General features: G+C 39.3%; 1 protein-coding gene across 3 annotated transcripts in view; it reads left to right on the forward strand.

Annotated features, from left to right (window-relative positions):
- trim33 (tripartite motif containing 33) overlaps nucleotides 1-12581 on the forward strand; it is a 43709-nt gene that overhangs the window by 25545 nt on the left and 5583 nt on the right. For 2 of the 3 annotated variants that reach the window (XM_088331528.1, XM_088331529.1), the window contains exons 10-16: nucleotides 1412-1606; nucleotides 5048-5104; nucleotides 5320-5520; nucleotides 7494-7626; nucleotides 7790-7853; nucleotides 8517-8667; nucleotides 12283-12551. In XM_088331528.1, the coding sequence (XP_088187654.1) occupies nucleotides 1412-1606; nucleotides 5048-5104; nucleotides 5320-5520; nucleotides 7494-7626; nucleotides 7790-7853; nucleotides 8517-8667; nucleotides 12283-12551 (1070 nt within the window). The remainder of the gene's footprint in view (nucleotides 1-1411; nucleotides 1607-5047; nucleotides 5105-5319; nucleotides 5521-7493; nucleotides 7627-7789; nucleotides 7854-8516; nucleotides 8668-12282; nucleotides 12552-12581) is intronic. The other variant, XM_088331530.1, reaches the window with a different exon arrangement.

The following is a 12581-nucleotide window of genomic DNA, read 5'->3' on the forward strand; positions in this document are numbered from 1 at the left end:
CTGACACATAATGGGTGTGTGGCATAGAGTGCAGCTTGCAAACTTTGTCTCCCCTTTATTAGCTAGTGCCGTCAAAGGGACTCCTTCATTCAATTTTAAAACATACAATATGTGAAATAGAACATGTCTTTTGCATTGTGTGTGTCATAGCTATATTACAACTATTTTCCGAGAAAATGCATTTTGAAGTCTGTCTCGTCTTTTACTTCCTGAGCTCTGACTTCATGTGAAGCACACCAGCCCCCTAGCAAGCCAGTCATCCTATTGGCTTACATGGTAATTAATCGTAAAGGTTTTGAGTGTCGTTTTTGTGGAGAATGGCTAAGCGTTGTCCAGATGGGTGCAGAAATGGTACAAATGGCAAACAGACACAATGGGGTAAAATGGAAAAAAATAACAGATCTAACATGGGCTAAACCAGCTGGGACACGATAGGCCAGCCAACTGCCATAGAGAAAGAATTGGGACAGATTGGCCAAAAACAAGAGGCCGGCTGACCGAAAACGTGCAGTAAGCAGCAGCCAGGATAACCGCGAGCCAACAACAAAACACTTGCGGCAACCAACATGAACCCAGCCAGAAGAAAAAAATGATCGCGGCAGGCTGGCCAGCTAGTCGACTGCTAACGGGGCTAACCTAGACCAAACAAAACTGAAAGCCTTTGGAAGACCGCACGCTCACAGGGAGCTATTTGGACAATATTTTATTAATTGCAAGTCAAGCGGCAAAAACCCAACAGGAAAAGTCACAATCACATACCTGAAATTAGGCGAGGTCAAGAAGGGATCGCACACTGTACACGACGGCGGGTAAATTTACCCTTTGATGATCAACTGAAAAAACCCAACAACACGGCAAGCAAAGTTCCAATTACTCCTAGCTTAAATGAGCGCTCTGCTTTTGCTGATCACTATAATCGCTGTCTGTTTTTCAACAAGACGCGTCATTTATTTTGCTTCTCAATTTTATCCGGTGACGTCACAGCTCTAGGGGATATGAGGTCAAATTCTCTACTTTAAAAAATGAATTTCTCGAGATCCATGACGCGTGGAATATTTTGAAGCATATCTGCATGACTGTTGGGAGGAACACTACACATTCCTTGCCAAATTGAAATTTTTTTATAGTTTGTTTAAACTTTCCTTATACTGTGACAATTCTGGTTGGCTAAACAATTATTTACTCAGATAACAAAGGGGGATCAACAGTATAAAAACCTATAAAAGGAAATGGAAAAAAGGCTGTGTTTTGCGATTACACAAACGCACTACCTCACATCGCAATATCAATTAGATTTTAAAGAATCGTGCAGCCCTAATACCTTTTGTGCACAAGAATGCTGCTGTGAACCACATGTTATTCGCAAGCTTGAATTTCCAACCTTGGGTTTTTTTCCTTACTATCTGACAAGCCTCCCAGGCTTATCAGCCTGCAGCAGCACACACGAGGGCAAATGGTCCCGAATGGTGGGCATGCCCCACCCATGTACCCTTCCTCCCACCATATGCGTCTACCCGGGCCACCACAGGGAAGGATTTCCACAGCTCAGCCAAGACACAACGGGCAGCAGTATCCCACCATGATGCAGCCTCATCTACAGCGGCAGGTCAGTGCACGTATGGACACATATGCATACTCAAGCACTCACTAACTTTTTCTCACATTCTCTATCGCTTTATCACCCTGTCGCTAACACCATCAATGGTTTTCCATATATATATATATATATATATATATATATATATATATATATATATTATTTTTATTTATTTATTTTTTTTTTTTTTTACTTATTTTTTTTTTATCTGCACCACATATTGTGTGACCATCGTTTGTGCGAAAACTCATTTTTTCTTTTTTTAATGACTATTTTTGTGGGCTTAGTTGAACACAGTACACAAATCTCCTCTTAGAGCAATACTTTTTGCTTTCGAAAAGTCACTAGTCAGAGCTATAGTGATATGTGGGCCAAATTTCTGATAAGCATCATTATTATTATATAATAATTACTATGAGGTAGAGTTCTTTGCTGTCCATACCAAATATTTTCAAAAATGATTATCCAGTCAGCAATTCTATCAGATTGATTTGAATCCATGTCCCATGAAGTTAGTTTTTTTAACATAATAAAATCTCAAAAATATTGGCCAAATACACCCTTTCACGCAGTAAATAAGACTTCCATTCGCCTCCTAAAATTGCTGGGAGGCAACATTTTTATTTAATTCTATTCCTTGATTTATAGATTAAGTACTAACCCAGTCTTCACCTCGGTGCTGTTAACATTGTGGAATGTAGTCATTTATTTTTTGCACTTTTATCACCTAATCCCTTAAACCTGCATTTGATCTGTGTTGATAAAAATGTTGATAAAAGGCATGGCTCTTTAAGGCTGAAAAGAATTCCAATTCCCAGTGGCCAGTTTGCCCCTGAGTTGGGACGTGCTGAACTGTAGCACTTAGTCAATGTCATCAACAATCATTTTTTGGGCACCTGATAGACCTCCTTGTTGATTATTGTGAAGAACACCTCTCAATCTATACAAATCAATACACATCCAACACTTAACCTTTAACTCCCCTAGGAAAATCTGTGTACATCACTTCAACGGCTTCTTAAGGGTCCTTGGTCATCCATAAAATTTTACGTACTTTGTCTCAGACTTCTTTTGTTAAGTTCAAAGCACTATTTTTTTATTATTAATACTGATGTTTCCTGACACGTATATTTGAATTTATTTATGGTGTGAGAGGATTGCAGAATAAGTAGTACATTTATATTTATGTTTTTTCTCTTTTACATCAATGGTCATGCTAATGTGAATGGCTTAAATTTGCTATGTAAAATAAACTTTTTTTGTTTGTTGATCATTTGACAGATGAGTAGCGTCATAATGTCGTTGCCTCCTCCTCCTCCCTCTTTAGACAATGAATCCATATCACATGCGACATAATATCAGCGTTTTCATCATGAGTGCATCTAGCTCACGATAAGAAGTCTTTCTAATCGAGTCTAAAAGATCACCACTGCCAAGGATTTGACACTTGATGGCACTTCATTAAAACATCAGTACTTTGAATACCGAACCATAGTGGCACCCAACAAACCTGTCTTCCTTGATGATGGCAGTTTGGTGCTACTCATAGGAGTACTCGATAGTCTTGGCTACGGTCCACGCTATTCCCAAATGTATGAGCACAGCTCTGCCTTTTGTGCACCTAAATATGATAAAATTACAGTACCCATTCACAATGTCGCCCTACCTCAACAAATGCAGACATATCCCAACCCTGCGTTTTGTGTAACTATTGGTTTTGTTACACTGACAAAAAGAAATGGTTATACAACAGATGCTTAAGTAGACCAGCCTTGTCGTAAGAGTGTGTTAGTTTTGCACAGTCGTCGCATACCTTTGCTGCATTGGTTGAATTAACTGAACATGTATGAAAAAAGAAGCCATTTGCTGCGTATAATGTGTGCCCAATCACAAAGTCATCACATGGTAAGGTTTATTTCTTGTGGATTTATTTTTAATCGGAGAAGTTTGATCAACTAAAATGAACTCATGCCACTAAGCTGGTTAAAATATAAATTACAATAAGCAAATTACCGTAAATTCCGGACTATAAGCCGCTACTTTTTTCCCAAACTTTCAACCCTGCGGCTTATTCAGTGATGCGGCCAATTTATGTAATTTTTCTAACGGCCGCCAGCTGCGCTCAAGTGCAAAAGGTAAGATTTAGACTGCAACTTCTTAGCTTGTGCACAAATTAAATTAGTGTAGACATATCCTCATCATGCAAATTGCAAAAAGAAAGGCACATGATGCAACTTTTAAGCTAAACACAATCGAGGAGAAAACAGAGCTGCCGCGCGTAAATTTTACTTTGCGAGCGTGATGTTAGCGTTTTTATTTATAAGGGAGAGCGTGGGACGAAGCCTATATGGCAAAGTTCCTAATGTTGGGGAAGAAGATTTTGATGACGTCAGTCATAGGGAGGAAGATGAGGACGTTTTACCCTGCTTACTACAAGCACGGTATGATTCTTTTAACAGAGCTGTTGACTGTGTTGCGAGCGTGTTGCTAGTAGCGTTTTGCTACCCTTCACAGGCACAGTTTGGGATGAAAGTTATAATATTATTATTAAAGCTTTGAAAACTCTCGGTGTACCGTCTTTCTTTGTAAATATGTGTAACCATGTATAATATGTATTTGCAACTGTATATTTTTGTTATGTATTTATTTTAGAAACTTATTCTGATATAATTTGAACGAGCAAATGAGAAAGAAGGGCCGGGGCAAACCCGGGCTGACGGGAATTGGAGTAAGGGTGAGACTTGTTTGTGGACGCGGCCGACAATAGTGGATATATATTTTTCCCACCCTTTGGAAATATACACTTTTTTCCTTGGATTACTTTCAAGGGGCACACGGACTCTGCAGGTCTGCATTAAATTTTAAGTACCGGTAACATTTTCCGTTCATTTTGCCGGCTGTGTTTTTTGGACTGTATCGGGTATGGGTTAATTTCGTGTTTGTATTGCATTTTTTCAATGTGGGCGCATGCCGCTAATATACAGGTGCGGTTTGTGTATGTACAAAATCGGATTTCCTCCCGAAATGTGGTAGGTGCGGCTTATAATCAGGTGTGCTCTATAGTCCGGAATTTACGGTATATTTTTACATGTAGTTTTTTTTTTCAACTTAATCATCCTGACCTAAGCATGCAGCAGAAAAAAGATCATTAAAGATCATTTCATACCCATTTCTTTGTTATTCACCCATGGTACCTTTTTCTCCCTGTTGTTTTACTACATAATTAACGCATGCGATACAATATACTAGTGCCAGTATATCATAAAAAATCAAGTATGATACATTTTTTTATGCAATGCATAAATTATTTCTATCACCCTTAAACTTTATTGCTGATCACTTTACATTGCAGCATTTAGTATAAATTAATAAAATGTGCACTTATTCCTGCATGTAAACTACGTTAGCAAAACCTCCACTATACCCCGCCATGTTTGTTTCTGTGTCCAGATGTGGTTAAAATCTGAGATGAACAACCAAAGGTTTCGTTTGTTACTGCAATCTGGGGTTTGGTACCTTTTTCCTACTTTGTCATTTGTGCATTCTGTGGAGCATGTATGTCACCCAAATGCATGATTGGCAACCATCATTACACAGCAAAGTTTTTATTTGATTTTACGGTTTGACGACACTCACCAAGTGACCTATTTTCTTGTTTTCCCAACATTCTTTTCTCCTTCGTCTCATTTTTTGATCCTGAATCCTTCCTGGGTTTCATCTAGCATTCCAACCCTGGCCATGCAGGCCCTTTCCCAGTTGCGTCGGGCCACAATGCCAACCCCACAAGTCCCACCAGCGCCAGCATGGCAGGAGCACACGCTCATCGAGGCCCTGCCAACCCCGTCATTGGGCCAATTGAGCTCATCCCTTCTGTCACCAACCCAGAGAACTTGCCTTGTCTACCAGAGATTCCACCCATTCAGGTGTGCACATTAGAACATTTTTACTAGCAAGGTGCGCTTGACCAGGGCCAAATGTTTTTGTAAAACTTTTTTGGATTTATTATTTTTAACTGCCGTGGCAATGATTGAACTCATTCTTCAATGTTTTTCATAGTGTAGATTGGATCAAACAAGAATATAACATTTAGATCTATTGAATTGTAGGTAAGGGTTAGTAAGTTTACTCTACCGTTCACAAGTTTGGGGTTGCTTAGGAATGTCCTTATTTTTGAAGCAAAGCAGTGTATTTTGTTTTTTAATGACACAAAACTAAGCAGGGATTCACACATACATTGTGACTCTGTTAAATGACAATTTTAGTTGAAATCCGTTTTTAATGCATTGTTTATAGAGGCCCATTTCTGGAAACCAGCTCTCCAGTGTCCAAATGGTAAATCGTGTTTGCTAATTGCATTAAAAGGGTAATGGATTATTAGAAATTCCTTTTGCTATGATGTTAGCCTGAAACATTTTTTTGCTGGTTAAAGAAGGTATAAAACGGACATTCCTTTGAGCTAGTCAAGTATTACATTTGTGGGTGTGATTAAATGTTCGTAATGGCCAAAAACGGAGATCTTTCATGTGAAAATCAACAGTTTAAGAAATGAAGGCTATTCCATGCAAAAAATTGCCAAGAAACTGAAAATCTTCTACAGCGGTGTGTTTTACTACCTTCAGAGAACTGCACAAACAGACTCTAAGGGAAAGAAATGTGAGGCACAACAAAGCAAGGGCACAAGTAAATTAGTCTCTCTAGTTTGATAAATAAATGCCTTACAGGTCCTCAACTAGCAGTTTGGTTAAGTAGTATCCGCAAAACACCAGGGTCAAACATCTACAGTGAAGCAACGACTCGGAGATGCTCGTCTTCAAGGCAGAATGGCAAAGAAGAAACCATAGTTTTATCGACTTGCCACCAAAAGGAAAAGATTCATATGGGCTAAATAACACAGACATTGGACAATTCCTTTTGATAAATAAAATTACTCTTTTGGGGAAAATAGAAAATTGTTTGGTTGACCCCAAACTTTTAAGCGGTCGTGTAACTCGTTAAATGGATGACATAATATGTATTTAATTGAACTGAATGGCACACATGCCTTGGCAAACACCTATATATTACTCTTTCATCTCAGATGACATTATCCGACACATTAGTTGCTATTATAATCAAATATAAGAATGCAAATGTTAAAACATAAATTGAGCAAAAATGGCGTTTGGCCAATGACTGCCATAGAGGTCTCTCATAAATGACCACTTGAAGCAAATTTATGGAAACGAGGATTTGCTAAAGGAGTTCAAAACATTAAAATATGTAGACTTTGTGAATGCCTTGTACAGAAAACCCCATGTTGTGATTTAGACAAAAACTGTCGATCTTAATCAACGAGTACAGCCAAGTTGTCAATCGTCAAGCACAAACACATGCAGGAGTGAGACAGGAAAAAACAAGGCAAACATCGAATGAACATTACAAAATTAACCGTACTCACAAAAGTTTAGAAACCTGTACAGTCACAAAAGCCTGTACAGTAAGTTGCCATGCAACCTATCTAGTTGAGCTCTCTAGCGCTTCACGCACATTATGTAGAAAGAGAGAAATTGTGCTACAACTTCCATTGAAAATCATTAAATTAGAATTAAGAACATATGCTTAGAATCTTTCGAACAAGAAGTGCTGGCTGATTATTTTTGCGATGCTCTTAATCACCAATGATGGTATTTTTATTTATTTATTTATTTCAGGTCTCATTTTTGGTAACATACCTTTCGGCCCGAGAAGTATCCTGGCTTCTTACATTCAATTACACTGTTAACTTTGTGTAGCGGGCTTATTGCTGCAATTTGTTTGACGTTACTAAAGTTAGGAATTCTGATTTTAATGCTTTAACTTTTTTTCTTGATTGGTTACACAATTAGACACAGTTGGGTTTTTTTGTTTTTTTTTAAAGCTAGAGGATGCGGGATCGAGCAACCTTGGCCACCTCCTGTCTCGCTTCATTGCAGCCACCACACAACAGCAGTCTGGTTCTGTGGACAAGAACCCCTCCCCCGGACTGTCTCTACACTCGCCTGGATCTTCAGGTACCTGTATTTCAAAACGCTCAACCTCCATTAATGCTATAGTATTGCAATGAGTCATCATCACTTCAATTACACTTTTATTATTGTTTTATTATATGAACCTCTGTCTTGCATTACTAAGTATTTTACAATATTTTCCATAACATGCCATTTGTGTCCGCAGGACTTTCCAATTCACACACACCAGCACGACCCTCCAGCACATCCAGCACAGGCAGCAGGGGCAGGTAAGGCGTCAGTGTTGCTTGTTACTTGATTTCGCAAGTCTAGGAAAAGTATTGTTTGTAGGCCATTATTTCCCTCCACAACATCCCAGACTAGCTCTCGCAAAGTTTGCAACTGAGTTAATGAGTAAAAAGTTGGTCCGCTCAATGGTTTAATGGGAAAAATGTGTTTTCACCTAGAATTGTCTTTACCATCATTATAACAATAGATTAAACCTAGTTTACAACTAGTTTAGACATGGCACACCAGAAAAAAACATGTAATAAAATGCTTAAAACATAACAAAATGAATGTTAGGATAAACAGGCAAATATTTACAAGGTAGTGTTTGGAGACTGACCTAAGTTGTAGGTGCATCTGAACGTCAGTGCAATGAAAAATAGTGCAATGACATTAACAGCAATTAATGTAATTTTGATATTTGTACGTTATTGGAAGCTTTTTTTCTATCGCTTTAACAACTTGTACGGATATGCTAAAGCCATTCATTAGTGCTTGCTTCAAGGATGTTAGGATAAAATGCTAATTTGTGGTGCACAATTGCTCGGAAGGCCTGTGATGATCAACCAAATGTTAAAAGTCCGATTCAAAATAAGTGATGTGCTTGATTAGTTTCTTATCCAGGAATTTCTATTTAAGACACTTTTGTCATCTTTCTTTTCAAGTTGTAGCTCTTCTGGGAGAACAGCAGCTGGTGGAGCTGGTGTGGAATCTTTTCGGGTCAAAAACGAGCCTGATGCAGATGACAGTTATGGGTGTTCAGGGTCTTCCACAAAGTTGGAGCAATCTAAAGATTCTGGAAGAAGTGCTTGCATGGTAAGGACAATGAGTGAAGTTGGTGGGATGCTCATCTGTTTTCTGAGTTTAAGGCACCCTTGAACAATGCACTGACTGACACTACCCCCATAGCTTGAGAGCGATACATACAGGACTGTTAGTATGTGCCCTTTAACAAGCATCTCTCCTGGTATCCATGCTTCTATAGTCGTTTGAAAATCTATTCATGCACCCTGAATTACATCACATTCTCACCGCACAATGGCCATACATATTCCGTATTTGCCACACTGTAAGGTGCACTGGATTATAAGGCACACCACCAAAAATTAGTCTCTTGTGATATTTTTTTTCATACAGGTCCTTCTAAAAAATAGGATACAGTATTGTGATAGTTAATTATTTTCTGCAAAGAACTTATAAACATTAGACATTCAAATATTTTAGATTCATTACACACAACTGAAGTAGTTTAAGCTTTTTATTGTTTTATATTGATGATTTTGGCAAAATTTGTGGTGGGGGGGCAATCGAAAGAAAGTTCTTTAAAGCTCAATAATGTATTTAATATAACAATGTCATAGAAAACCCTCATAGTATTCTTTTCAATCTTTGATACAATAAGAAACAAAACATTTATTTTTTTATCATTGAGGTAATATTATTCAGTGTTGGTTTTCAGTTTAATTTGGAAACTTTTTATTTGAGATATTCCAATATATTTGTGAGTTAATAATTATATAATTGATTTTGATCAGTTTCGATATGAAATAATAATAGTTTTGAATAAATTGCATAGTCAATTACCTGCGATATATGCTGATGGAGATTTTTCGTTTTCCGGAGTTCCGTCTAGCGGAGTGAATGACGTCACACGCTAAGCCGGGAATCGGAGAGGTTAGCTCCGGTAGCTACCGGTAGCTCCACGTTAGCGTCTGAGATGCTAGACGTGAGCCACGTTTCCGTAAAACACAGCAAACTGCACTCCCTGTACGCTTTGACGTTTATCACCTGCACAGCCAGTTCGTCTGTCTTATTTGTGTATGGACGGCACCGAAGACTTATAAAAAAAAAAACGTAGTTTTTTGTGACCCAACCATAACACCGTAGTGGGTTCAAGGAAACCGTACTCATTACGGCAAAACCGTAGTACTTGGAAGGTATGTTGATGATAAAACTGTGCATCAACACCAGCAGCTCACATAGCGCCCGGGCCATCACTGACCGGGTATTTGACACTGGACTTCAGGCATTTTGGTATTTCCTTCTCCCCATTCTTCCTCTAGACTCTTAGCACCTTGATTTCCGAAGGACATGCAAAATTTGATTTCATCCGCAAAAACTGCTTCACTCCACCGAGCAATGGTCCAGTGTTGCTTGTCTGTCGTCCAGGTCAGCCGTTTCTGCCACTGTTTCTAGTTCAAAAGTGGCTTGACCTGGGGAATACGGCAAGTGTAGCCCATTTCCTGCACACGCCTGTGCACTGTGGCTCTAGATTCTTCTACTAAAGACTCAGTCTACTGCCTCCTCAGGTCCCCCAACATCTGGAATCGTCTGTTCTCCACAATTTTCCTCAGTATCCGGTAACCTCTTCTCGTTGTGCAGCGTTTTCTGCCACATTTTTTTTATTCCCACATACTTCCTACTGAGGTGCTGTTGGGTAAATAAAACTCTAAATGTGTGTATTTTTATGTTATCAATTCAGATTCGCTGAGGGTGACGTGACCTTATATTCAACCCATAAGAACAATGTATGGTCCCACTGCACTTCTGCTGATAAAACCCAATGTCCCAAATATCCTGCTGTCTTCAATGATTGATTGTCTAGTTAAATCTCTTTACGATGGCAAAACAGCATCTGGCTATTTGTGCTTGAGTTTAAATGAGCTGGGTTGTTCTCAAACAGATATATCTTTTTTTGTCGTACCCTTTTGCTTGAGAGTGTCAATGATGGCTTTCTGGACAGCAATCAGGTCAGCATTCCAACCCATGATTGCAGTTTTGAGTAATGAATCAGGCTGGGAGTTTTTAACAGCCTCAGGAATCATTTGCAGGTGTGTAGAATTAACTCATTGACTTAGGTTATTATGTCAGTAGCCTGTTTAGACAACCTTTTCATGATATGCTAATTTTTCGAGATAGGAATTTAGTTTAATAGTTCATTTGGTGTGCAATGAATCGAAAATATACGAAAGTTTCTTTTTTATCATTACTCTTTGGAAAATAATGAACTTAATTACAATATGCACTTTTCTTTAGAAGGACCTGTATATAAGGCACGCCTGTTTTTAAGGCGCATAGAATTAAAACTACAGAAAGGGCTACAGTTTCACATAAAAAAAAAGAAGAACATATTTGTGAGTTGATCTTCGATCACGCCGGATCTTGTCCACCAGCTATTGGGCAACAGACAAAAAGGCATTAGGTTTTATGTCATCATCACACTATTTTTAGTCACAATGTGAAGTTGTTAATGTTGGTGGCATTAGCTCAGGAGGTAGAGCGCTCGTCTTAGGATCAAGAGGTCACAGGTTCGATTCCCGGCTCCTCCGGGTGGTCAAGGGATCTAACAAACCATGACTAAAAATAGTGGAATAATGAGATAAGACCTATTGCCTTTTCCTTCATCATCTATGCCTCCAGTGTATTTGGTGGTCCAGAATTTGAGGCAGACATTCGAGTTTATGGCCAATTTGAGGTTTTTGGGTGGCGCATATAGTCCGGAAAATTCGTTTTATTAGGATATATATATACTATATAACATTAAATGGTATTTTGTTCAGTTAAATCATACCAAGTAGAACATTTTGCCTTTTGTTGGCAAGTGGATACAGAACAGTATAGTGAGACCTCGCTACTTCGCGGTTCGACGTTTTGCGGGAATCCCCCTCGGCCGACAACCCGAGCATGGCGCGCCGTTCTTGTTTCCCGGTGTTGTGCCCAAATCCGACTCCCTTACAGAATCCTCCCCCCCTCGCGTGAACGCGCATTCTGCTGCGCTTCCGACAAAAGCGATCGTATTCTATATAATACGCTTATTGAAACCATGAAGCAAGCTAATTAAAATAATTGGACGATCGTAGTCTATATAATGCGTTTATTTAAATAATAAAGCGCGATCGTATTCTACAAAATGCGTTTGTTAACGCGGATGAAAAAGTCACCAACGTCACGTCAAATTCAACTCCCGTACAAAATCCTCCCCCCTCGCGTGAACGCGCATTCTGCTGCGCTTCCGACAGGCCGTCGCCGTGTCGTGCGTATGGCGCCCGAAAGTACCCGCACCGCGGTTTAGGGGCTCGCTCGCGAATAATAAGGACAAGCGGTGCAGATAATGGGATGAGATGAGATTTTTCTTTTTCTTTTTGAAGGGGCGTCGCTACTTCGCAAATTTTCACTTTTTGCGGGTGGCTTTGCTCCCCATTAAACGGGTCTAAAAAGTAATAATTTAAACCCAATTTTTTTTTTTTTTTTTAAAGGTGCGCCGCTACTTTGCGGATTTTCACTTATCGCGGGTGGTTTTGGTCCCCATTAACCGCAACAACCGAGGTCTTACTGTACCTTCTTTTGAGAAAACATTAGATACTGTACAATGTAGCATCATTAAATAGTGAGTCCAAATGAAAACCTTGCTTTCTTTTTTTTTTTTTACAGATGGGTCCGGTAAATAACTCAAGGGAAAATATTAAATCGGAGCTTCAGTCCGAAATCTCTTGCTCAGGACTCAACGGCTCTCGTATGCAGCTAATAAACGGTTACCTGCCTAAAGAGCAGGGGGCTTCGATTGTGGCGGGTAAGGAAGATGACCCTAATGAAGATTGGTGTGCTGTTTGCATCAATGGTGGCGACTTGCTGTGCTGTGACCGCTGTCCCAAAGTGTTCCACATGAAGTGTCATGTGCCGACCATCAAAATTTTCCCCAAGTGAGTAGTCTATTGCAAAGAATGGTGTGT

The sequence above is a fragment of the Urocampus carinirostris genome, chromosome 3, assembly GCF_059441175.1.
Source record: "Urocampus carinirostris isolate Australia breed hairy pipefish chromosome 3, RoL_Ucar_1.0, whole genome shotgun sequence".
NCBI classification, from domain to species: Eukaryota; Metazoa; Chordata; class Actinopteri; order Syngnathiformes; family Syngnathidae; genus Urocampus; species Urocampus carinirostris.